The sequence below is a fragment of the Castor canadensis genome, chromosome 3, assembly GCF_047511655.1.
Source record: "Castor canadensis chromosome 3, mCasCan1.hap1v2, whole genome shotgun sequence".
Classification (NCBI taxonomy): Eukaryota; Metazoa; Chordata; class Mammalia; order Rodentia; family Castoridae; genus Castor; species Castor canadensis.
This window is the reverse complement of record NC_133388.1, coordinates 85,545,012-85,572,276: the sequence shown is the minus strand read 5'-3', so window position 1 is coordinate 85,572,276 and position 27,265 is coordinate 85,545,012. Positions and strand designations below refer to the sequence as shown.

General features: G+C 34.9%; 2 protein-coding genes across 4 annotated transcripts in view; one reads left to right on the top strand and one right to left on the bottom strand.

Annotated features, from left to right (window-relative positions):
- LOC141410440 (sialin-like) overlaps nt 1-27,265 on the bottom strand; it is a 345,752-nt gene that overhangs the window by 132,766 nt on the left and 185,721 nt on the right.
- The window catches only part of LOC109678697 (inhibitor of Bruton tyrosine kinase-like), an 86,222-nt gene that overhangs the window by 27,182 nt on the left and 31,775 nt on the right, over nt 1-27,265 (top strand). Inside the window, exons 2-8 of one of the 3 annotated variants that reach the window (XM_074068297.1) lie at nt 8,623-9,361; nt 16,792-17,541; nt 18,092-18,153; nt 20,093-20,210; nt 22,362-22,422; nt 22,955-22,999; nt 24,080-24,208. In XM_074068297.1, the coding sequence (XP_073924398.1) occupies nt 22,993-22,999; nt 24,080-24,208 (136 nt within the window). In that variant the 5' untranslated portion in view covers nt 8,623-9,361; nt 16,792-17,541; nt 18,092-18,153; ... (1 more) ...; nt 22,362-22,422; nt 22,955-22,992. Of the gene's footprint in view, nt 1-8,622; nt 9,362-16,791; nt 17,542-18,091; nt 18,154-20,092; nt 20,211-22,361; nt 22,423-22,954; nt 23,000-23,022; nt 24,209-27,265 lie in introns of those variants that run through there. The other 2 variants (XR_012446209.1, XR_012446210.1) reach the window with 2 other exon arrangements.

Here is a 27,265-nt window from a genome sequence, read left to right as displayed (position 1 = left end):
TAATGTCCAATTTTTGTAAGCTGTTACTAATAAATTTTAAAAGTCAGCTCTGCACTTCCATTTTGTAATGTTTTTATAAAATGGAACATTAGATGTTTTTAATCTTGTCTGTTCTAGCAAAATACCCCAGATAACATGCTGTTTTGCATTTCAAATAATATATACTCATTTAAATGCAAAACCAGGGTCCAATCAGAATAAGATGGCAATCAAATTACAATATTCAATGAAGAGTTTTCCAAGCTGACTTCATTAGTAAACTATCATGAATTTCAAGAACTTACAAGGTTTCTATTTGTTTGTACAACTGCAAAGGGCTCAATTAGGAGCTTTGAGAGTGTCTAAAAATAACATCAGACTAATTAAAAGTTTCAACCGGATTTGGGCTAGCACTGTTTTGAAACTCTTTTAAATCTGTTTGACTTTCAAAATGGACTTAAGAAGCTAAGACTCTGCTTTTAAAGTGGTAAATTAAAAACAACTGGTAAAAAAAAAAAAATGAAGCTCACAGCCTTCCTCTTCACGGCATCTGGGATGATAGAGCGAACTATGCAGCTCTGTGTGAAAAGACCAGGAAGAAGGTGCTCAGTCCAGTGCTCTGGGCTTCTTAAGGGAACTCAGCACCATTTTCTGGCATTATTGTACATGTTAAAAACAAGCCAAGAGAGTCTGCAGCTTCAAGTTACTGCATCTCTGAAAACTGCAGGCAAGAGGTTCAGTCTTTGAAGTCATTTTCCCTTGGGAGGTAAGATCCAGGTAATCAGGAGGCGCTCAGGAGGTCAGGCTATTAAGACAGTGCGCTGCCAGTGCAAGTTGCTGCTCACGATGTTACATCATTTGGATCGTGGAACTTTGTGGACACTCACAGTGGGGCTTCTGCCTCAACAGGTGCTTTCTTTGTTTGACAAACAGGGCAGTGATGGGGTGGGAAAAGAAAGCACTTAGATGGCCAGATTTTTTCTTTTCTCATTTATCAGGTAGTGCTACAGCACAGTTTATGGAGAGTAGAATGTGGAGGAATCCAGAATGTTTTTGGTTTTTGTTTTTTCTTTTACCTTTTTACAGATGTTTGAAGTATCTTTTTTTTTCTTCTTTCTATGACAGAGTTTCATGCTCTGCTGAGATTTTTCCATGAGTTACATGTTAAAATGTTAGGAAATTATTGAATTGGAGAAATGTTTGTTTCTTATTCTAAGGAATTGTAGAAATGAATCTCACTAATTTTGAGGGCTCCATAGTTGTATAAATGCTACATTCACTAAACTCCTATTCTGGAGGTTATATAGGTACACAGCATTTGTCAGTGCCACAGGAAAGCATGCAAAGTGTACTGCCCTGGTGTATACATTGTTTGGGCCCCACACACACACATACCCTCTTGTTCTCTGACTTTGTTGAAGAGAAAACATAAGAGATAATAAGAAAGACAGAGTTTTTGCTAGTTTGAGATAAAGATAGCTATACAGAGAGATTCCTAGCATTGCTTCTATGCACATGTGTATTACAACCCACATTTGTTCATCTCTACCAGACCTCTTCACTACTTCCTGGTCCCCTTCCCATATGGCCTCTGCCAGTTTAAGATTACTTTGTTCACTCCTCTACGGTGAGCACATCAACCACACTCCTGTGCATGTTTTCCCCTTAGTGTGCGACCCATGTCCAATAATATTACTGCATTTGCTTTGGGTCTACAATCTGCATATGAGAGAGAACATGTGATTTTTGGCCTTCTGACCCTGGCTAACTTTACTTAAGATGATGTTCTCAAGTTCCATCCATTTATTTGCAAGTGACAAAATTTCATTCTTCTTTGTGGCTTTTTTTTTTTAATTTATATTTGTTTATTTATATTTTATTTTTGAACTGACTTACACTAATAATATAAGGGAGTTTCATTGTGATAATTCCAAGCATGTATACAGTATACTTTGAACAAATTCACCCACTCCGTTATATTTTCATTCTTCCCCTTCCACTTTTTCAAACAGCATTTGGTGGGTTTCACTATGCTGTTATCACACACACACATACACACAGATGTGTAGCGTACTTCAATCCTCTTTACCCCTCAGTTTTCTTTCCTTTCACCTTTCCCATTTCTGCTGATCCCCTCCTACATACAGTCCCCCTTTTACATTCATGTCTTATTATTATTATTATAATTATTATTGTCATGATCATTTTAGGTTTTAAATCTTTATTGAAATGCTTGTAAATTTCATTTCAGAGGTTGGCTTTTCTTTGGAGGACTTCCTTTATGGTTAAATACTTTTAAGAGCAACAACACATGAATAAAATATTGATGAATAAGGGAACTCCAAACTCTTATAATGCTAACTCAATTATCTATGCAAATGAGTGCATGGGTTGCATAAATCAACAACTTCTAAAGCTAATTTCCTAGTTTCAATTTAGCCAATAATTTCTGCTTTTCATTTTTTTTCAATAAACACTCTTCTTTCTCTCTAACCAGAGCTGCAGCTAAACCTAGTCAGCTTGAATTTCATCTAACCTTCTCTTTCCATTTCTGATACATCAAATGGTCTAAAGAGCCACCAAGAGTGAAGGATGGAAGCAGAAGGACTAGAAACACCCCAACAGGACAACAAACCCCTGAAGAGTCCAGTGTTGGATGGAATTCATACAGCTTATTTTCATGACACTCATGTCAAAAGTTAGCAAATTCCAATCTTAAGGCTATCCAGAGGCATAGCAGATATTACTTGGCAGCCAGATATCTCTTGTAGAGGGTTTTCTATATGATTAGATTTATGCTAGGTACAATTTTGATGGCTCTTTGCAAATTAAAATTATCTCTAAGGCAAGAAAAATGACTAGATTAAAGAAAAAGAGTGTCATAAGAAACACAGAAATCCTTTAAAAAGCACCTAGACCCAGTGGAGATTGTTTGCAGTAATGGGATAAAAAAATACCATTAAGGTTCAATAGATGAACATAACTGATACATAAAAGGATGCCAACTATTTCTGTAAGAGGGAGATCAGAAAACAGATGGAAAACAGCCATCACTTTGTAGAAGTAGTAGATATGGCTTACTATATGAGCCTATCTGAAACATCACACAGCATTCCCTCTCACTGTAACCCACATATCACCTTTCTTCCTGAAACTTGTTACTTGAGACTACCTTATATATCAGTTTATGCAGCAATGTTATCAAGGATAAGAAAAAAATGTTATTTTATTCAATAAATACCCATTCTTAAAGGAAGTTTACCCAGTCTAATTTTTGAGCATTTTAAGCTCCTCTTGAACAGATTTTAAACGTAGTTTCTTAGTGATTTTTCTTATGTGTGGATACCTGTACTATGCTAAGAGAAAAAACTTTCAGGGTGAAGTTGGGCTCATAATGAAGATCATTGTTTTAGAAAATAGGTGGTGAGTAAAAAAATCCACTCATTGTATCAAAAGGTGTGAAATAGGTGCTTATTCTAGAAACCATTTTGTCTTAACTAAGAGAAAGAGGTTCATATGAACAGCAAGTACTTGTTTTTGAATGTCTGCCTGGCACTTCTGTGCCTCTTTTCAACGGAATTCCAGGCTCCTTTTCTGAATGTTCACTTCCTGAATTATGAATATAGAACATGATAAAAGACACAGAAAGCACTTAGCATTCTCTTTACTTGTGAGTCAGTCTTCTGATAGATTGTCTTTCTTACTAGATCATTGTTGTGGTTCTTGCTGCTTTGTTTCTAGCAATACTTTGCTCCCCTCCATATTTAAGCCTAGGTCTTCAGCCCTCTACACATTCTCTGTGCTCATGGTTTCCTTTCAATAAATTTTCTTTTGTTAAACCTAGTCAGGATCCATTTCTGTTGTTTGTAATAGGCAAACTACAGTATGTGGAATTTTTAAAGTAGTTTAGAAACTGAGAAGACATAAAATGTGGAGAGAAAAAGCAAGATCAGTATCAGTAACATACAATTTTTTAGAAGAATGCCGTTGATTGTTGGTCCTCAGACTCACTAGGGGAGAATTAAGAGGTGAAAGTGATGCTAAGAATACCATCCCTGCTGAAGGCATGTTTCCCTTAATGCATATGCTTGGCAAGCTCTTGTGTCCTCAGAGAATGCTCTCTGGGAAGGCCTTAGACCAGTGGCCTCTGTCTCTTTCTACCCCAGCCTACCGGAAGGATTAGAAAGAGGTTTATCAACACTGACATCCCTGGAAGCGGTGATTCTGATTTCTGGATCAGAACAGTGACAGGGCTGACAAGTCCCCTTGGATGCTCTTCTCTCCCCACCCCTGTCAGCTTTAGAAGACAGCTGTTGGATGTTAGGAGACAGATTGGAATAACTGTGAAAAGTAGAGTTAAGTACAGAGTAACCAAAGAATTCACAAAAATATACTGGTAGTAAAACGTAAGTAATAATATTCAAAGAAAATTTAGTTACTCCAGGCCCTTATCTAAACTTTGAAACCACTGAGGCACCAACAGCTGTAATATTCCCGGAGGTAACTATTAGGCAGGAATTAGGTCTCTTAATTTTCAAACCATGGTGCATTTCGTTAAGACACCCTGATTTTCTGCTTTTTAAAGTCTTTTCTCAAATTATATTGAGGGACTGTTGATCCTTAAAGTTTACGCATTAGATGGTTACCTGTCAAAAGGTCCATGATGGTGTATTAATAAAGTTGCATATTGCTACAAAAAAACATAACTTAATATATTAGGGCCACTTTTATTACCAAATCTTGATCCATAAGATAATACATGGAAATCACTACTTATTTGATGGCAAATATTACAACTCCAAACTAGATAATAAAATGAATATTACATTTTCAAAAATATATGACAAAAGTTCAAATTCATTTTGCATATTTTCTTTACAAAAAGTTCACCAGAAAAGTAACTATTAAGTTTTTTTTAAATGCATCCATCAGATACTCAAATTCAATTTAGAATTTTTTACCCAAAATAAAGAAAATTCAATAGCAAACTTCTTTGTAATTATGACAAAACATTAATAAGTACATCTATGTACATATCAAGGTGAATCTTTAACGAAAGAAAGAACGCCAACACATATCAAATATCAGTTGAAATATACTTTTGACTCCATTTAAAATTAAAAAAACACTGAAAACATCTACATTTGAAACTAATAGATTTTAACCCAACCAGTATTTTATTTTCCATTGAAATTACTGTTTCCATTTTAAAGTAAAAAATAATTTATGTTATTGTTGTCAGTCTGGGGTTTTTTCTGGGTGATCATTTGTTCTCTATTTTTTGAAGTATATATATTTGGCAACACAGTCATCAAGTAGTTATTCTACACATTCATATTTGGTTTTTGTCTTTCTATTTCTCATCATTCATTGATGATACAAACAAACTTATCTTTTGACTGAAATTCCTTTTTTTTTTTTATGGCTTATAATTTATGAAGAACATGGCCTTCTGTGATAAAGGCCCATCAAAAACATCATTATTCTACATTTATCTGAATTGAACTGCTTGATTTATCTGTTGGTGTTTAAAAGGTTCTGTTTTTTTTCTCTATTTGGCTTTAGTCTTCCAAATCATTTCCTCACCATTATCTTCTGAGATAAGGCTCTGCCTAGACTGTTGGTCAAAAAAAAAAAAATCACATTATTAAAATTATCTGTGACATTCAAAATAAAAAATATTTTCATGCAATCTTATTATTTTGGCAAGATGGCAAATGAATATCATTTAGCACTTCTGATGCTGATCTGGTCTCTTGTACTATTGCCTCTGGTAATGCGTTGCTATGCAAGATGTGCTGAGAGAAACTATTTGTCCTTCAGTTCTTTTAGTCCTTTGTTTTTCATCTTTTAATGGGGCTCCACTTGCTTTGCTTTTCAAAACTCCTCAAGTTGCTGCATTGAAAGATAAATGTTTAGTTGATCCTCTTTCTGAACACTGCTCATTGTGAAATTTATACTAATAACAAATGAGTAAAACTTGTTGAATGGGGGGTCAGAATTTAGGATGGGTGAGGAAAAATAGCACTTGGAGTAGACATAGACTGAGGCAAACAACCAAGACACTTCAAAGTTCTCAGAGATCCACAAATTCTCACTCATTTGGGTTTAAAAATCTGAAATTTTCCAGATTGAAAAACTTTAATTTTTTCTAAAAAGTGGACATTTAAAAGATGTCTAAAGAAAGATAGAATTTAGAGTTTAAAAGCATAACTTCAGGAGCTGACAGAGTTGCTCAGGAGGTAGAATGCTCACCTAGCAAGCTTGAGGCCCTGAGTTCAAACTCTAGTGCTGACAAATAAAACCCCCAAAAGCATAACTTCAAGTTTGAAGATTATAGAACCAAAAGAAATCTTAAAAAACAGCTAGTTAATGTCTCTACTTTGGGCAGAGCAGCGCCTAGATTAAAAGGCAGGCACTGATCCTTGCTTAAAAAACCATCAAAGGAAGTTAAATTAGACAATATACTTGGCGGACCTGTTCAAGGATACCTCAATCTTACCAGAAAAAAAATCACCTCAGATCCAACAAATTTGCACCACATGACCTAATTTTCTGACACAAAACAAAGACCTTATTTGTTATGGTGTCACAGTAACAGCCCTGGAGTAGGAATCTGAAGGTCTGAGTCATTGCTTCTTTTTAGCTGTGGGCCTTTCTCAAACCATTAAACTTCTGAGAGTCTGAATTTCTTCATCTAAGAAAATTATATCAACACAGTTAAAGAGTTGTGAACTCTTATTTAAGATTGTTGTCATCACTGCCATTCTTAAGTGCAAGAATATACTCAGCACCTACTAAATAAAAGGTCTTTTGCAGGTAACGTGGAAAACATGACGGAGCTGAAAACTTAATAAACAGAAAAGACATATCCATAAAACATGACCTAAATCAATAAAATAACATATGTTGCATGTTTAGTCATCACGAAAGAAGTAAATTCTACTGGAATTCATAGAGGAACTAATTTAATGTTTGTTGGAACAGCCAGGAAGTCAGCTATTAGTATAAAGACTGTACATAAAGTCTGGGAACATGGCTCAAGTGGCATAGCACCCATCTAGCAGGCAGAAGGCCATGAGCTAAAATCCTAGTACTGAAAAAAAAAAAGAGGAGTTTTCTTAGCATAGTGGCTCATACCTGTAAATCCCAGCTACTTTGGAGGCAAAGATTGGGAAGATTGAGGCCAGCCTGGGGAAAAATCTTAGCAAGAGCCCATCTCAACAAATAAGCCAGATATAATAATGGCACTGTTATCCTAGCCATGCAGCAGGTGTAGGATGATCATGGTAAGAAGCCTGCCCTGGGCAAAAATGCCAGACACTATCTGAAAAATAACTTTAAAAACGGGCTATGTGTGAGGCTCAAGTAGAAGAACACTTGCCAAGCCAGCACAAGGCCCTGAGTTCAAACCTCAGTACTACACACACAAGAAAATACTGGCACATGCAGGTTCCTATTCCAGGCCAAGTTGGGGCTCTTTGCTTAAACACATGGAACAGAACTTATTCAGGAGTAAAATGACCCTTTTGTTGCACTGCATCGAAAGATAAGACGTTTATATATTTTACATGTGTACATTTGTATGTCCAACAAATAATGAAAATTTTTCTATAATGTGCCAGATTAAAGAGATATAAATTAAACTACTGTTGTATTCTAAAACAATCTTGTAGTTAAATGGAAGGAAGCCAAAACCAAGATAAATCAAATTCTCACTTGTCCCAAGTGGAAAATGACATAGAACTCCAAATGAATTATGTTTCCTCTCAAACTTCTTGATTATTCCTAAATTCCACTTTGTTCCTCTCGCACAAGCACATGCACACACACTCACACACACACACACACACGCTCACACACACACACACACTCATGGCCATGAATTTACGTGATATTTAATAATAAAACTACATAGTTAAAAAAAACTTTCCCCCAACTTTTTCTTCACCATTGAAGCAGAAAGAAAAGCTTGCCATACTATATAAACACTAAACTCAGAAAAGAATGAAGAATCAGTTTACTGAATTTCAAAATTTTTAGGTTTTGAAAATATCTAGCAGAGGTAATGATCTTGAAAGTCATGGATTTTATTTTCAAGAACTCTGGCCTGAAAAAAGAATAGTTTTTTTTTTCTTATTTCTAACAGACAGTTTTATATATTAAAAAAAACTGAAATTCAGAGCATGATTTTTGACTAAACTAGTGTTTCTCTGAACATAGAATCATCTACATCGAAGCACATTGGGTGTATCCTAAAATTGCACATTGAGGAGCCACACCTTAGTCTACAAGAACAAAGAGCGGTATATGCATTTTAACAGGCAAATTGTTTTTCCTTGTCAATAATAAAGTCTGAGTAGCTGTGCTTAAACTATACTGTGGAGAAGAAGCATAGAAACTATACTATGCTCAAATAAAGATACGTGTTTAGTCAGCCAAACAGAAAGATAGAATTGAAGGAATATGACTGGGGTGGAGGTGACTGAGGGACTCTGAGCAGGGTCCAGAAATCTACTTAGGCCTCACCCAGGGGTGAGAATAAGAGTAGAGAAACACTAGTAGAAAACTGTGCAGTTTTGGAAAGGCCCAGAGAAGACAGGATCAGACCATAATCTGACTTCTACATTGGTTCTCCTTCAGGAGATTGCAAATATCACATCTGAGCTCCGCATCTACCACCAATCCAGAGTGATACATCACCAACAGCCAGGAAAAGCACTGGTAAGGGTGTACCATAGGGGAGCCTCACGAGCCCTGTGTACTTGAGGGGATGCCTTCGGAGGGCGGCAGGGCACCCGAGAGAGTAAGCACTTAGGACAAAAATGCATGCAGCTGGGATAACCAAGTATGACGAGGTGAGTTGGGTCTACCAAAAAAGGTTTTCAGGAGTCCTAGTCCCTTGGACCTAAGAATGTGACCCTTATTGTAGATAAGTTTTTTATACAGGAAACCAAGTTAAAATATGGTGATTAGAGAATGCTGATCCAATATGACTGTTGTCCTTACGAAAAGAGCAAATGCAAACACAGAAAGACACACGTAAAGGGTAAGGCAATGTAAAGACGCATAAAGAGAAAATGCCCATCTGCAAGCCAAGAAGAAAGGCCTGGAACAGACCCTTTCCTCCCAGCCCTCAGAAGGAAGCGACTCTCCCAACACTTTAAATTCAGAATGCTAGCCCCATGCATCATGAAGAAATGGGATTTAGTTACAACAATTGTAGTCTTCAGAGGAAATACAGCCTGGAAATTCAGACTACAAGTTCTTTCTATTCTAATATCTCCTAAAGTTTACTCAGGGTTTCTACTGCTCTTTCTGTCATTGGAGGACATCAGTGTTGAATACAGCAGATCTGGAGTCTGATGTCTGAGGCCAGGTGGTAAGTACTGCTCCTCAGCAACAGGCATACAGAAGCACAAAGGAACACAAACACACCCTCCTACAGGTGCCTCAAGGGTACATAAATCCTCCCACACTGTCCTGGTAGGAGAAAGGTAGGTCAGGGAGGGATCCTGAGCCAGCTGAGAGTTTCCAAAACACTGCTTCTCATAATGAAAATGATGGAGTCAGTTAGGGTTGTTCAGCACTCACCATCCACAGAGCTTAGTGCTTGAGAATGTATATAGTATAAGAAACAAAGAAGATATATTGTTTTATATAGCTAAGATACATGTATTAGTCTAATTTGAGCAAATGTGATTGCACTTAATGAAAGATTAGGAATTAAGGGATGAGTATCTCCCATTTATTGATGAACCTTAATTAATGAGGCAGTGCAAAATGAGGCACGGAGAATACATCATCACAGTTTCTTACAGCAGATGGACTTGTGGGTATTATATAACATTCAGGAAATTAACAAACTGAAGATTAGCAAAATGGTGTTGAGGTCATGTGCCTACAACTGGTCAGCAGGGATTATACCCCTGTCCATTCATTTCTATTTCCTACCTTTTATTCACTAGGCCATAAGAAGTTCTATGCAGAATAATATGAGAAGTACTGAATTGCAAAGAATAATTCAGTAACTGCCATCAGTAATGAGTGACTATGATGCAGGCGGAGAGGGAAGTCACTGCTATCAAAGGCCTCAGGAAATCTTACCTAGAAAAGTAGTATTTTTAGCTGTTTTAAGCTAGATCAGAGTTTTGGAAGCAATGAATGGGAAGTAAAAGTGATACAGGAAGTAGAAGCCACATTCAAGCCTAGGTTTTCTTGAAAGGCTATGACTTGTGCAGAGAAATTTGAGGGTCTTGACTCCCTAGCCATAGCATCAGTCTGCCAGGTAGCAATGGGAACTCTGTCCTGGGAAGATGGGCTGATCTAGAATTTAAGGGCACTACAGAGTCATATAGCATTTTAAGTGCTGAAATGATATGCTCAGATTTTTTTTTTTTGGAAGAATCAACTTAGGAAAGTATAGAGGGTATATTTGGGGAATCAAATTATGTGACCATGTGCTGGGGACTTCCCTACCTGGATCACTTGCAGTAATCTAAAGGGTAGATGATGAAGCAGAACAAGGAAGACATGGATTCTGGAGTACTTGAAGGAGATTATCAGATATTAGTGGCTACTGGTGTGTTTGCAGGGCAAATAAATGTTTGACTAGGAACTTTTAGGTCATTATTTTCTAAGACAGGGTGGATTGGGATGATTATAAATAAGACAGGAATCCAGTCAAAATCACCAGTGCTATCGTCAGGATTCCCATGAAATCCTGCAGGGAGAACTGTGTGCAGGAAGAAGAAAATCTAGGCCAGTAAATGAGGCCAGAAGAGCAGCATTTAAAAGCTCAAGTGTAATGGAATCCTTGGCATGTCTTTGCTCAGACTTAGCTATGTGCTCTTAAAATAATTTTTTTAAATATTCAAGAATGAATTATTTTAGCGGAAAGTCTTCTGATGTAGTAAGTTTCTAGTGCCAAATTGGCCATTAATTAATTACATGACCATTGGCATATCACTTACTCTAACTTAGACTCGGCATCCTGGTCTGTAGAATGAGGAGATCTTTAAGGTCCCTCTTTCTTGCTATCAAATGCAACAATTTGCACTCATTTTTCTATCAAATAATTTTAATTGAAGCATATATTACTTGCTATTATAAGGTATTGTGTCAGGACTTTCCCAAATGTTGGTGGAAAGAAAAATTTTAATGATAATTCTAACTTCGTAACTATAGAACTACCAGGCCTTTAAAACCTCAAAATTATAGATGTTTCTCTTTCTACAAAGACTGAAAACAAATTGTAAAGATTAGAAGGATGTTGTAACAAACTGGTAATAAGAGAAATGTTATCAAGACTGGATAGACATTTTCCCACATCATCTTTGCAATTTCTTATCATGGAATGGATGCATTAACAGTATCTATGGAGGGTGATGTCAGATAAAAAATTCTTCATTTAGAAAACTTACAGATTTAGCTCTGTGTTGACTTCTAACAACAATAGCCTAAAATCAGTCAATATATTGATTCTGCAATGAGGAAAAGAGATGATCAATTTTGCAGTCTGATGTTCTAGAATTTCTCTTTCCAAGTACTGCACGTAATAGAAAAGCTCTGTTATCTAAACTGTTGCTGAGTTTGTCATACGACATCATTTAATAGAATGACCTATTTCTTAAAAGTTCTCCTACTCTCTCAAAAGTCCAGAGAAATTCTACTGAAGACTTTATAAGATAAATTAATGGCTAAAACTGTAGCCTTATGCCAAGTTAGTAAGTCAGAGAAAATCATTTCAACCTTCATCCAGAAATTAAATGGTTATTGATTGATATGGAAGATACTGTAACCTTTCAGGTGAAATTTCTTTATTCTTAGAGGATAATTTTGCTAGAAAATAGAATTCTGGTTGACTATCTTTTCTCTGTTAGGACTGTGTTATCCCATTGCCTTCTGGCCTCCATGGTTTCTGTTGAAAAATTAAGGCCTGAGTCTTTTTTGAGGACCCCTTGCATATGATTAGCGACTTTCTTACTTCCTGTCTCTCCAGATTCATTTCTTTACATTTCAACAATGTATGGTGTGTCTAGATGTGATTCTCTCTAAGTTTATGTAAATAGTTGTTTGTTGTGCATTTTGGATGTACAGATTGATGTTTTCCATCAAATTTGGTAAGTTTTTAGCCATTATTTCTTCATATATTCTTCTTTTATCCTTCCCATCCCACCCCCATTCTGGGACTTATGTGTCTTGATATGCTTCATGAGTCTTCTCTACTTTGTTTTTCTTCATTCTTTTTTGTTTTTGGTCTTTATATTAGATAATCTCAATTGACTTTAATTGCTGTTTTTTCAAAGATATTCTTAATTTTATGAAATATTATCATCATTTTATTTTTCAGACATGGTTTCCTTTATTTTTTTAAAATAGCTAGTTTAAAGTCTTTATCTAGTAAGTCCAAATCTTGACTTCTTCCAGGACAGTTTCTCTTAGCTGCTTTTTTTCTTGTGTGTGGGTCATACTTACATCTTTCATTGCATCTCTGCATCTTTCATAATTTTTTTTCTGTTGGGATCTGGACATTTAAATGATACAGTGTTACATCTCTAGAAATAAGATTCTTTCTCATCCTTAGGGTTTGTTGTTTTTTTTTGTTTGTTTGTTTAATGACTTTTCTAAGCTAATTCTGTAAATTGTGACTTCTTTGTCATATTTGACTATTAACGTCTACTTAGTTGGGTAGTAGTCAGTGAATACTTAAGCAATTTTCCATTAATGTCTAGAAGCAGCTTTTGCCTAGAGGATCTCCATGTGTTGGTGACATGCTGCCAGTGTTCAGATTGGCAGTTTATAGTGTGTCTTCACTTATGTTTCCTTCTTGTGCAGAATCTCAGCTTATGCCAGAGGTTTTAGCCTTCAAAAGTCTTTTCTGGGTATGTTCATTTGTGTGGCTACATTCACAGGACTATATTAGCAATTTTCAAAAATTCCTGCAGACATCTGCATTAGTCTGCTCCGGGTGCCATCACAAAAGTCTATAGATTAAGTGCCTTAATATCATAAGTTTATTTTCTCACAGTTCTGGAGGCTAGATGTCCTAGAGCATGCTCTGGAAGAGTTGATTTCTGGTGAAGGCTCTCTTCTAGGCTTGCACATGGCATCTTCATATGTTGTCACATGGCCTTAATGCATGTGTGTAAAAAGATTGTAAGCAAGGTCTCTAGGATCTCTTCTTAGAATAACACTAATCCTATTGGATTAGTGCCCACACTTAATGACCTCATTTAACTTTAGTTACTTCCTGAGAGGTCCCCTTTCCAAATATAGCCATACTGGGGAGTAGGACTTCAACAGCTGAATGTTAAGATTTTTTTTCCTTCTGTTGCTTATTTTTATTTTGTACAGTTAGCATCATCTCAGGCAGCCTCAATCGATGTTAAGCAATTATTGCTGATAATTTTTAGTAAATGCCCCTAGGGAAAAGCTTGTTTTCAACAAGCAAGCTTTGACACAGGTCAAATAAAGACACGCATTTCTAGTGGCATTTCCAGGAAAGAACGAGGTCATACGGTGGTAGTTCTTTGGTAATATTGCTCTGTGATTGTTCTTCCTCTCCCCAGTGTCTTCTAGGCTGCTCATTTTCATTGTGATTGTGGATCTGTTGATTTTGGTACAGGTTGATGATCCCTTATCCAAAGTACTTGGAACTTAGAAGTATTTTGGAGTTTGGATGTTTTTAAAAAAATTGGAATATTCATAAATACATAAGGAGATATCTTGAGGTAGAAAAAAACCTAAACATGAAATCCACTTATGTATCATATATACCTTATACACATACCCTGAAGGTAATTTTATTCAGTAGTTTTAGTGTGTTTGCATTTTGATTTTAATGTCACATGAGGTCAGCTGTGGAATTTTTCCATTTCATGTCAACATTCAAAAAGGTTTGAATTTTGCAAATTAATATAACCATTATGGAAAGCAGTATGGAGATGTCTCAAAAAGCCAAAGATAGTACTGCTGTATCATCCAGTGATAACTGTCCTGGGCACATATGTAGGAACATAAAGTCAGGATACAATAGAAACACCTGTACACTGATGTTCATCGTAGCACTATTCACAATAGCTAAGTTCTGCAAATAACCCAGATGTCCTACGACTGATGAATGGATCAAGAAAATATGGTGTATATACACAATGGAGTTTTACTTAACCATAAGGAATAGTGATATGTGGGTGGAAAGTAGATGGATACAATTGGAGGACATTATGTTAAGTAAGTTAGTCTCAGAAAGACAAAGGCTGCGTGTATGCTCTCATGTGGAAGATAGATCTGAAAGATAAACATAAACAAAAACAAATGTGATCATATGCAAATGCATATGTAGAACATGTTTGTAATAGTGGAACTACTCTGTGGAACTCAGAAGGAGGGAAAGGAAAAGAGAGATGGAGCATCAGCAACAGCATAAAACAACATCTGAAGATAGAGGATGTAAGGATATGTATTGAAAGCTATTGAAAAATGGGGGGTCGGAGGTAAAAGGTAGGGGAGAGCAATTGAAGTAGTTGAAGGACTAGCGTAAAGTAGTCTTACAGTGGGGACACAGTGTGAAACCCCTTGGAACATTGACTTAAATATTAATAAGGAAAGACAGGACAGGACTGTATAACAGGTATAGAATGTGTGTGGGTGATACTAGTGGGAGGGGGAGAGTAAAGGAGATTAAGGTGAGGGTATATGGTGGATGGACTTCATTCATCTACTTTTATGAAATAGAACAAAGAAACCTTGCAATTGCTCTAAGTGGGGCAGGGAAGGAGTTGAGGGGGAGAGACAGCAAGGGTGATCTAACCAATGTACAATATAAGCCTATTTGGAATTGTCACAGTGAATTCCCCCTGTACTATGAATATATCCTAACTTAAAATACCTCATAAAAACATTTTGGATTTTGGGAATATTGAATTTTTTGGATTAGGGAAGCTTATAACTTTTAGCTGAAAATTAAAAGCTTCTGTGACCCAAGGCTTACTTGTTTTTTTTAAACCAAGATTCAGTCACTTTTCTTGAGTAAATACATACCAGATTAATGTAAGCCTTTGGCTGATTTCTGGAATTCTGAAAAAAGTTGATTTCAATAATTTTTGGTAGACTTCAGATTGCATTTATGGAGGAAAGAATTTTCAGATGTTCTTGTCTGTCATTCCCATTGACCATCACTTTTTCATTTTTATAAAACATTTTCTGTTCTTTTTCTTTGGTAACCTCTTTTCTCCTTCCCTGTTATCTTCCTGTTTCTGTTATTTTGCTTAGGGGCAAGTGTTTAAGATCATTGGCAGTACTTAGGATCAAGAAGGCAATTTTATTTTCCAATTTTTTTATTTAAGAGCATAAATATTCTATTTTCATACAGTCATACAATGTACATTCACCATATTAGCCCTCCTTCACCCTCTCCATTTATTTTCCCCCTTCTAATTGGTACCCACCCTAAAACAAAACCTGTTTTACCTTCTTGGTCTTCATTTATTTAAGTGAATGTTGACTGTTCAAGGGGATTTCGCCTTGATGTTTCACACATGTGTATATTGTACTTTAATCAGATTAACCCCCTCTAATACTCTCTCTTTCTTCGTGCCCCAGTTCCCTATTATTTAGCAGCTCTCAGTGCATTTTATTACACTATCTTCATACACAGATGCAATATATTTCAATAGTATTTGATTTCTATCATGCGCTTTACCTCTCCTGCCACCGCATAGTCACCTCAGACTCACTGTTATGATCATGCTATCTCTCTCTCCCTCTGTCTGTCTTTCTCTCTCTCTTTCTCTCGTGTATGTATATAGGTATATAAGATCATACCTGTATTGATGTAGTTCCTACAGGTCTAGCTTCAACATACGAAGGAAAAGATTGTGACCTTTGTCCTTCTGAGCCTGGCTTACTTGACTTAACATGGATGATCTCCAGTTCTATGCACTTACCTGCAATTAACATAATTTCATTCTTCTTTGGCTGAATAATACTCCAGGATGTGTATGTACTGCAATTCTTTAATCCATGCATCAGTTGTGTGGCATCTAAGGTGTTTCTGAAGCTTGGCTATTGTGAATAGTGCTGGAATAAAGATGGGCGTGCAAGTGGCTCTGTTGTGTACTAGCTTATGAAGGTTATTTTAAATTAAGGAACTTCTATAGTTTTTAGTTTTTAAAGTGTTATTAGATGATAAATTGTGTTTTAAATAAGAACGTGTTAAGAGCTCCCATATATAAAGATGTATCTCTATATAAATATATCCCCCATGTGTGAAGAGAAATATTTCTCAAACTAATAAATAGAATGGAAAGTCAAATCTCAGCATCATACTTAAACACACACATATATAGATATTCTAATAGTCTTCTCCCCTGAAATCATCACCTCAGTTTGGCTTCCCATGTGAACCAAAGCATTTTTGTTTTCATTGTTGTGCTGGCTGGGGTACATTGTGGCATTTACTAAAGTTCTTACAATATATCAAACAGGTCATACTTAAATTCACCCCCTCCACCATTCTTCTTCATCTTGCCTTCCCCCTATTCCTGGAATAGTGTCAACCAATTCCATTTTTCCATTTATATACATGTATACACAGTGTTTGCACCATATTTTGGTATATTTTTTTTTCAGTTTTCTAATGAAAAGATAGACATATTTTGATGTATTTAGTATTGGTCATAGTAGCCATTCCAACATGTAGAGCATAATCAGAATTTTCTCTTTCCTATCTTAACGTTTAATTTTTTTCACCAGGTATAATGATTACAAAGTAATAGAGAGTAATATTTGTTTTCTTTTTCTTTCTGTTAGAATCTCAAAATGTGGATTTTATTTGTAGTGTTCTTGTAGTGGCTGATCAACTTCTCATAACTCGATTGAAAGAGATTTGTGACATGCAGAATCTGATCACTTGACTGCACCTCAATCCCCCAACCTGGTCCAAGCTGCCCCCCTCTCTTGTCAGATTATTACACTGGATTCCACCTAGGCTCCTGATTTCATCCCATTTGTTTCTATGATAGCACATGCCCATGCACTAATCCCTGTAACCTGGAATATGTGCAGGTGTGATTAAGGTTCTTGCAATGAGATTATCCTGAATTACCTGGATAGGACCAATTTGATCACATGGGTCCTTGAAATGGGACAACCTTCCCCTGCTATGGTCAGGGATGTGCCATTGGAAGGAGGTCAGAGGGAAGGCAGCATGAGAAGGACTCAACAGCGTTGCCAGCTGAGATTTCAGAAGTTCACACAAGCATCCAGGAGTGCTGCAGAAGGTAAGGGCAGCCCTGGCTGATGGGAGCTCAGACCTGCAACAGCATAGAATCCAATTCTGCCAAAATCTGCACAAGCAAAGCAATCGACCCTTCTCTAGAGCCTCCAGGAAAGCCTGCAGCTTTGCTGATGCCTTGATTTTAGCCAAGGTCATGACCTCTGTCAGACTTCTAGTTTACAGAACTGTAATAAGTTTGCTGTTTTCTAAACTACTAAATTTGTGGTAATTTGTTACAGTGGCAAAAAAAAGAAAGATTTGTGAAGTAGCATTAACTGAAAAACGTGAGTAACTTTAAATTAGAGCATTAGCATGTTTTCAGATTGGTTCAGGATTACTGTATTATATTAGTGTTATTACTCATTATGGTAAAATACACCACTATTTGTACCACAGAAAATGTCGAAAAATTTAAATTATTGCATGCTATCATTTGTAAGCATATCCTTACCTCAGAAATGCGAAAGTATATACATCTTATACTTGAAAGATGGTGTTAACTTTTTATTGAAATGTCATAGAGCCATGAATAATAGTGATGATATGAAATTTATTTGAGAACCTGCAGTTTGAAAGCAGATTTTTTTTTACCCTTATTCTGTTCTTGATTGTGTCTCTGATTTTAGTTCTTGATTGTATCTCTGATTTTATCTACTATTTGCTGGAATTTTTCTCTAATTCTTCTGTGAATAATGTCAATAAACCATATCTATTATCTCTCAAAACATTCTGTTTTTTATTTTGGTTATTTCAAGGCTATTCTTAACACTCAACTTTGAAATCCAAAATTGCTCTTTTATTTGTCTTTTGTCCTTTATGCTCAAACTCTTTCAGGTATCAAAATTGATGTGTCTTCATGATAAAAGCGAGAGCACACAAGGGAGGGGTGAGGATAGGTAAGACACCTAAAAAACTAGCTAGCATTTGTTGCCCTTAACGGAGAGAAACTAAAGCAGATACCTTAAAAGCAACTGAGGCCAATAGGAAAAGGGGACCAGGAACTAGAGAAAAGGTTAGATCAAAAAGAATTAACCTAGAAGGTAACACACACGCTCAGGAAATTAATGTGAGTCAACTCCCTGTATAGCTATCCGTACCTCAACTAGCAAAAACCCTTATTCCTTCCTATTATTGCTTATACTCTCTCTACAACAAAATTAGAAATAAGGGCAAAATAGTTTCTGCTGGGTATTGAGGGGGTAGGGGGGAGAGAGAGGGGGCGGAGTGGGTGGTAAGGGAGGGGTTGGGGGCAGGGGGGAGAAATGACCCAAGCCTTGTATGCACATATGAATAATAAAATTAAAAAAAATTGATGTGTCTTAACTGTAGGTCACATTTCCCCATCTTCTGATTCTCAGTTACTATGCTAGTTAGGTCTGGGATCCATTTCTTTTGTGCAGAATCACGGTAGTCTTTAAATGCTTTTCCTCCCTTCTACTTTCTTTAATCTTGCTATAGGAAGTAATTGTGTGTTCTTCATGTTTAGATATTTTTAGTTGCTTACTCTAGAATGAAAGTTAAATTTTCTTAGCCTTAACACGGAAGGTTTATGGTTTTCTAATTTTATATTTCTTTTGCTTCATTGTTACTTTAGGAAGCATGAAGGAAATTCCTGTCAAATTCTTCTGATTTGTACTTAGATGACTTTACTTAGCTCCATTATCTTTTTTTGAGCACTGTAGATCATCTTGTCCTTGGTTATCAGTGAGAGAAAAATACCCTGGATCTTTTATAGGCAAGAAAAAAACATATTAAAATAAAGGGAAGCATATAATACATATATTTACATAATACTTTCACTTTTTAAACTGACTTTCCTGATCTCCCTTGGATATTCTTTCTTGGCACCTGCTGCACAGTCGCCTCTATTTATTAATGAATTCCATGATCTTCCTAGAAACTAGAAAAAAAATTCCACAGAAGTTTGATCTCTGGTTATTGGGCAGTGTGTATATCTTTGTTCCCAACTGAAGAATTCTAGGAAGTTTTTTATATGATCCAATATTATTAATTCTGTGAGATGTGAGATGTTTTCATCATCTGTTGAAACTAGGTTAGTCGGGTAAAGCAGAAACCATTATTGACTGCAATTGCAACTTTTGATAAAATACAAAAGAGAAGAAATAAAAAGATAAGTAGAAGCCAGGTTCAGAAAACAACTGTATTCCTCTGCTGACTGGGACTCAGAGTAAGACAAAGAACAGAGAGGTTCAAGAAGTTGCAGTTTTATGCTACATAGGTAGAATGTTCTTGAAGGGTCTCTAGCAGAATCAGATACTTCACATCTAAAATTAATAGGATGGTTACTAAATTCACTCTTTTGTACAGTATATCAGATTCTGAGCTGGCATGGGTAATATTTTGGTAAGAGTTAGATGTGTATTCCAAACACACACACACACACAAATATATAATGCCTGATAGATTAATAAACATTCATTCATTTTATAGAATTATTTCATCTGTTTCTCTTAGTCTTAAGAATATCTCTTTTGGTTTTATGGAAGCGGGAATAGCTATAAATAAAAAGGAAAGTTTAATTAATGAAAGTTAAACATATTAAATTGTTAGGAGTGTTGTTAGTACTTACATGTTTGCCCTTTCCATATTTGTTTTGCTTAAAATGTTTGTATATGCATGCCTTTTGAAAGTACTCTAGCGTACTGTAATGGCAAATGAATCCTTCATTTGTCCAGTATAAGTTGCTTTTGGTAACAAAATACTTTCAGTTTCCTTGTTCTAAGTGTTCAAATATGACAACTTTCAAAACCAATATATATTATCTACTGTAATGTGCCTTTCATCTAATTTTGCAAATCTTTTCTTTCTTTGTAGTTACCCTTAAGAATGCTGCTATGCTGTTGGAATTTGCAGCAATGTATAGCGCTGAACAGCTGAAACTGTCTTGTTTACAGTTTATAGGACTGAATATGGCAGCTTTACTTGAAGCGAGGTTGGCTGAATACATCCATTATATGACTTCAGCAAAAGCAAAATAAAAGATATGCTATAATTTAAAAATGGATATTTACCTGGAAACAGTTTGATAAATGCTAATAATTTAGAATTCGTACAGATTTTAAAATTAGAGGAATGTTGGAAATGTCAGTTATTTTTATTACTGATTTTGGGTTTTTGAGACAGGATCATTATGTTGCCTGGGTTGGCCTCAAACTAATGATCCCCCTACCTCAGTCTTCTGAGTACTGGAATAGGTGTGTGCCAGCAGGCCTGGCTGGGAATGATTTGTTTTTTTAATGAAAAACTTCACACTTTACAAATCACATATTAGGTCAAACTATTGCTTTTTTCTCACTAAAAAGTTAGTGGTAAGAGAAATGAGTCTATATTGGTGATTATAGATGTTTGATATTAAAATCCTAGTGTCAATTTGCATTGTAAGGATTTATCATCTAGTTCATTTCTTTATTTTGTTCAGTAATAATAATAATAACTAATACTTAGTGCTTAATTTGTACTTGCTTTTGTATTTTGCTTCAATGATTATACCAATAATTATTGCTTACTATGTAGTGGGTATTTTTCCAAAATACGTTAGATTAATTTGTATAACTTTCATGAAAACTGTGTACAGTAGGCTCTGTTAATATCTTTTTATTACAAATGAGGAAACCAAGAGACCCTTTTTCTTTTGGAAAAGAACCAAGAAAATTTTGGTTTATATTGTTACTATGTTAACAGCTTTTTAATAACTCACTTTTCAAAGTCTTTAATCAAAAACATGATTGAAAAGTAATGTTCTGCTGTTTCTTGGAGATGAATCACTAATATTCTAAAAATTGTCAGGTAGAACTCAATTAGGAGAAAATTCTTTTGCTATTTAAGCTCTATTATTTTGTGAAAAAAATGCTTTTAAGTGAAAATCAATGTTATGAAATATTAGACAGTGTTATTTTAAAATGCATTTGATACCTAGTCAGAACCCGGCTAGATTTTCAGACTAAATTTAATTTCATTGCTACATTGTTTTAGTGTTTCTGTTGAAAACATTTTTATTACTTTCTATTGCCAAATTAATATCATTTGGTTTGTCAAATAAGAATCAACCAAAAATAAAATAAACATCAACTCTATCTAAAATCATATATTGGAGGGCTGGCAGAGTGGCTCAAGTGGTAGAGCATCTGCCTAGCAAGGGTGAGGCCCAGAGTTCAAATCCTAGTACCACCGAAAGAGTAAATAAATACTATATTAGAAAGTGATGTGTCACTATTGTTCAACTATTATCTTGGAACAGGTGTTTCAGCTGAACCACTTAAGGATAGTACTTGTGGTGATGTCTCATATAGTTTTGCTTAAGTAGACATACAAGTTCAGTCAAAGATTTATACAAATTAAGTTCTTAATCACATATGAGTTTGCTAGAAATATAAATAATATGTGCAGAGCACTAAAATTGATGTAGCATCACAAGTTAATGTATCATTTATTATCAGTGTTGAAAATTGATTTAGTACAGATTTGAATATATAAGTAATTTCATACTAGGTGTAGAAATTGCTTTAAAAACATATATACACATACACACAAAAATGTACATACACAAATATATATATTCATACACACATACAGAAATAGAGTATGAATTTTTACAATTTCCACTGATGCCTTATAATACCTGTATGGAACCTGAATGAAATGCAGCTGATACAGTCCAAACTTCATTTTGCACATGAAGATGGTAAACCCAGAAAAAAGTTGAGTTATTCAAAGTCATGCAGGTAGTGGTACAATGATAATTCTGGATAGAATTTGCTTATCCTGATACATAAGCCATTGTTAATTCAGTGTTGTAATTTATGGAAAATGAATACTTACTATTTTGTTAAAATAGAAAAGATTCTTTGTAAACTTACTTGTATAAGTACTTGAGTTTTTTTTCAAGATATTTGTCCCTTAGGTTTGCTGTTTACTTGAAATAACATAATTACTATATATTTCCAAAAGGTTTTTATAGTAGACAGTATATATAAGCTTGAAAAATAATGTTGTTACTTATTTGGCAATTTGAAATATTTGTACATATTTGAAAATCTTGGCAGCTATTAAATTGAGTGTTATAATTTTATTTCTCATTTTTTAGGTCTCTTGATGTTTTAAGTGATGATGTTTTGAAGGATCTTTCTGTATTTTACCGAAAAATGGTAAGGTTTGTGTTCTTCCAGTGAAGATTTAGTGGCCATAATATTATCATCTAAATAAATTAGATCAGATTTCACAGTGGAATAATTTCTTAAGGAGTGCATATACATTAGGATCTTTTAGAAATGAGAAAATGGAATTTCTTTTGGATACCAAGATGAGTATGGTAATCTAAATTGAAGATACTTAATGATAAGATTTGTATCTATATTAATTCACTTATAAATAAAACTTACTGAAAATTTCAGAGTTTTTCTTACTTACCAAAGGTCAGGACAGTGCAGGAACAGGGATTCACATGACCTAACAAATGGACTAGTCTGTACTTAATAATAAAGTAGAGCTTTTATGCAAGGTAGGTTTTTTTTTTTCACAGTTTTATGAAATATACTTTTTAATGAATCTAATAAAATTTTTCTTCCCTTGTGAATTTAGGAAGTTACTAGGCATTCTAGATCTTTTCTAGTTATTGTCACCATATACTAAAACAGATGGAATATTTTATCTATATTTTTTTCTTGTGTTTTTACCCAGATGGCAGTCCTCCTGTTTGTGCTTCCTGTAAAGCTGAGATGACAGGTGTGCATCATCATCCCCAACTATTGTTTGAGATAGGGGCTTGCTAGTTTTTTGCCTGAGCTGGTCTCCAACTATGATCTACTCAATCTCCGCCTCCTGAGTAGTTAGAACTACAGGTGTGAGCTACCATGCCTGGCCCTTAAAATTCTTTTTTCTGGCATTTGGTAGCATTTGGCATATTGGAAGTTAGACATATCTACTATCTTAGATATATAGCATATATTGTTGAAATTACAATAAAACTTTTAACATTGATATAAATAATTCATTAACCACTATAAAATAATAGTTTTCACAGCTGGACTGCCTAAGTGGATGAAATATATAATGAGATCTGTAACATTAAGGTAAAATAAAGATAGTTGTGACCCTCACAGCTATTTTATTTTCCCTGTCCTGATTTAATAAGGAGTTAAGCATTCTCTGAAATGTTTTAAAAGTTGTCAAATATGTCTAGTTGACGCTGATAGTTAATAACAGCGTATACCCAAATAATGTTCAATGTTTTACTTTTTTTAATAAAGGTTTTATTATGCAGAGAGGGAACTGGGGCTTGGTGTTGAGAACAGTTTTCTTCACGGTAGCCAGAACATTTTTCAGCTCTCCTCACTTCTTCTTGATATAAATATGTGTCCTTACCTTTTCCTCGGTAAACATGGTACATAATTCTTGGATCAAGTCTTTAGGAACTTGGTGTGGTTGGTGAAGATGGCTGCGTCTGGCCTGCTCGTGTTGTTGGTCATTTTGTAGCTCTTGTTTAGGGCCACAGCTTAAACAGTAGTAGTGCAGAGCCAATACTGCTTCTCTTCAATGGCTACTATGGTAGCAGTGAATGTTTTACTCTCCAGAGTATTTTCTTTTATACTATCTTGTTTTCAGCTTTCACAGAAATGCTAGGATTAGAACAAGTACTAAATTACACTTAGGCCTAGTGACGTTACATAATTTGCTCAAGTCTGTATAGATGAATGCAACTCGAGCTTGCTTATCCTTATGGTTTCTGTTTGACTAAAATACTATATTCTGTTGATTGAAATGCATAGTTCTTCTGCTGTTTCATTTCTAACTTAACACTTTAAGGTTTGCTGTTTCCTAGGGAAACTATGTTTAAGAAGGCAAAAACAAAAGCTAAAAAGAAGACACGTAAACGTTCTGATGGCTCTGGAGGTTATAATCTTTCAGGTATTATTCAGAGTCCCCCATCTACAGGTTAGTGGAAGGTGTTTTAGCATGTATTTCCAGTTCTGATCTTTGAATTCATTATCAAATTCATTTAACATTAATGTTAAATTTACTTAACATTATTAAATACTATTTTATGCTGTCTGCTGGAACTACTAAAATGGAAAGTTGTTTGTATAAAGGCTATGGAAAATGGCAGTGTTTTGTGATAAGTCTCTGGTTGAAGTTTTCTCTGGCAGCACAAAAGAGGTCCCTCAACTAGTCTGAGATCAAAGATCTCTTCGTAGAGGAAAGTGAAACTCAGAGTGGATCTTGAACAATAAAAAGAAGTTAGCCAAGAGAAGGAAGCAGGTAGACATTACTAAACAAAGGGGTGGCATGTTCTCAAGCCAGAGGCAGTAGAATACACTGAACATCCCTGATGCACATAATATAGCACGGCTCACTGCAGAGGATGTGTGCAGGTGAAGATAGGCTGAGTACAGTCAAATTATGGAAGACCAAAGGAATTTGGATCATATTCTAAAGTCTATGATGACTGTTGATTAGTTTGTAAAACAGGTTATAACTGGATAAAATTTATGTTTTTAGAAAGACTACTCTGTCCATTGGCATAAAGTATTAGAAGTGGGCAAAATATGACAAAGATAGTGTGATTATGTTGATTGAATTCAAGTATGTCAGTGCTCCAATCAAAATGTCATTTATTGGGTAAAGAGAGAATCTTGTAGTAGCATATACCATATTTTACATATAGGCATTATATGAGCCTGTTTGAATATAAAGCTCATATAGTTTTTCTCAAATTCTTTAATTTACTAAAAAGATGAAAAAAATACCATGAATACCTACATGTACACACACCTATGGACAGTCTGTATTATGTATTAATACAGACTTTCAAAAAAACCTGATCTGTTCAGAATAAATTGCAGAAATGATGTTTTCTCTCAATACTTCAATACAAATCTCCCAAGAACAGGAATGTTCTTCTGTACAACCACAATGCTGTTGTCATATTTAAGACAATTGACATAATTCATTAATATTACCTAGTATTCTGTATCCAGATTTCCCTAATTATTCAAAAATGTTTTTAGAGCCTTTTTTGTTTTAATCTTTAAAAATCTAATATTCTGTCAAGATTAGCATGCCTTTGCTTATTGTTTCTTAGCTAGAACAGTATCCTCCACACCTTTTTTGTTTTGTATTGTAGTTTTCAAAAATTTAGACTGGTTGTATTATAGATTATCTCAAATTCTGCATTTGTTTGGTCTGTGTTAAACTATCTAAACTTTTCATAGTTTTTTTTTAGGCAAAACATAACATATGGTAATAAAATAGTGAGAGTACAGTATGGTTTTGGTTTTTGCAAATGGTAGGTGCATCTGTCCAGAGCAGTAAGAACACAGCCTGGAACAATTTCTATCAGAAATACTTTCGTAGTCAGTCAGTTCTATACAGTTCTACATTGTTTTGTGTCCATGGGGAAAATAGCTATTATACAGGGTAGAGAACGAATTTTATTCTGTCTCTTTAATTAGCTATTACAAATCAGATATTTATCATGTCTTATAAAGTTCAAGGGAATAATGTAGAGAACGACTTTTAAGTAACGTAAAAGATAAAAGAATAGATAATACACCTAAATTGATTTATGAAGTACTGAAGATAGAAGTCAGGAGAGCCAGTAAATTTAAAGGACATGTCTTAGGACAGTTCCAAATATAAAATTCTGTGATCTCATATTCCCCGTACTGAAAGAGTTACTTCTAGCCCTTAAGAGAAGATTAATGGGCAGAAGCATAAATGGATAGATGGTGATGAAACTAGTGATTTTCTAGTTACTTAAATCATTTATGGAAAAAGCAGGTATTTGATTTGTTTTAAAGTTATTATTACTAAATGTGGTAGAATTTCAGAGCAGAGCTAGACAATAGTAAAGAAATAATTTATGTCTTTAGATACAAAGAAACAATATCAGAAAACTTAAGTGATTTAAGGTAGTGACAAAAAAGAAATTGGATTTACTCTTGATTCGAGTTCCATATTCTTCCTGGTATATCATTCATTCTGTGGTCAAAGTAGATGATTAACTGGGGACAAGGAGACCTAGTTTTGGAAAATAAAAAAGAAAACTGAGTATGAGGCAAATTTGACTAAAGTCAGTGTGTGAAAGCTTAACATGCTTAACATATGTGTTGATCCTTAAAATTACGCACATGATTCTATGAAAGTGTTTTTGACTAAAAATAATGGTTGGCTCTGATAATTATCCATGTGATTCTCTAAATTTATTCTAATTGGCTTTTGAAAGCATTTCACTTATTAAATGTAATCTCTTAGATGAAAATTTGCCAAAATTATTGAAATAATAGCTTGGAAAAAGTTTGAATGTTATTATCAAACTGTAACTTAGTAATAATAGCAGAAGAATCATATAGCATGTCATAGTGGTTTACTTAAAGGGAATAACACTTGTTTGAAGGTACAAGAGATGTTTTATTTATTTTTAAATCAATTGTACAACTTTTACAACTCAAATATAAAGTTTGATGCTTCATCTACATTGTAAGAAATTTGAAATGAATGAAAATGACCATCTGAAATTAAGCAAATGTTTACTTTATGGTCTATATGTAAAATGACTACTGTGCTAATGACCTTGGAACCAGATGTGACCTAGGCAGGCATTTAGGCTGCCTAAGTAACAGAAGAAAATGACATACACATATAACAACTCTTTTACTTCACATGGCAAGCTAATTAAAAATAACTTACTTGGCAGAGTTTTATAGAAAGAAAACAAAACAAACCATCAACTCTCAAACAGGCTACCATTGGCTTCTGTAGGACTCTATCTAGGCCAACATGCTGGCTAAATAAGAGGCGCTAAGGACACACATTGTTTCCTGTAACACAAAATGGAGCCAGTGCCCTTTTGTATGAGGTCATAGATTTCTACAGAGGGAGACAAATGAGAAAAGGAAAGCAAAAGAACAGAATTTATTATTTTTCTTCTTCCTTTTTACCTTTTATGGGGGAAAAATATAATCATTTACAAAGCAAATCCCCCAAAAACTG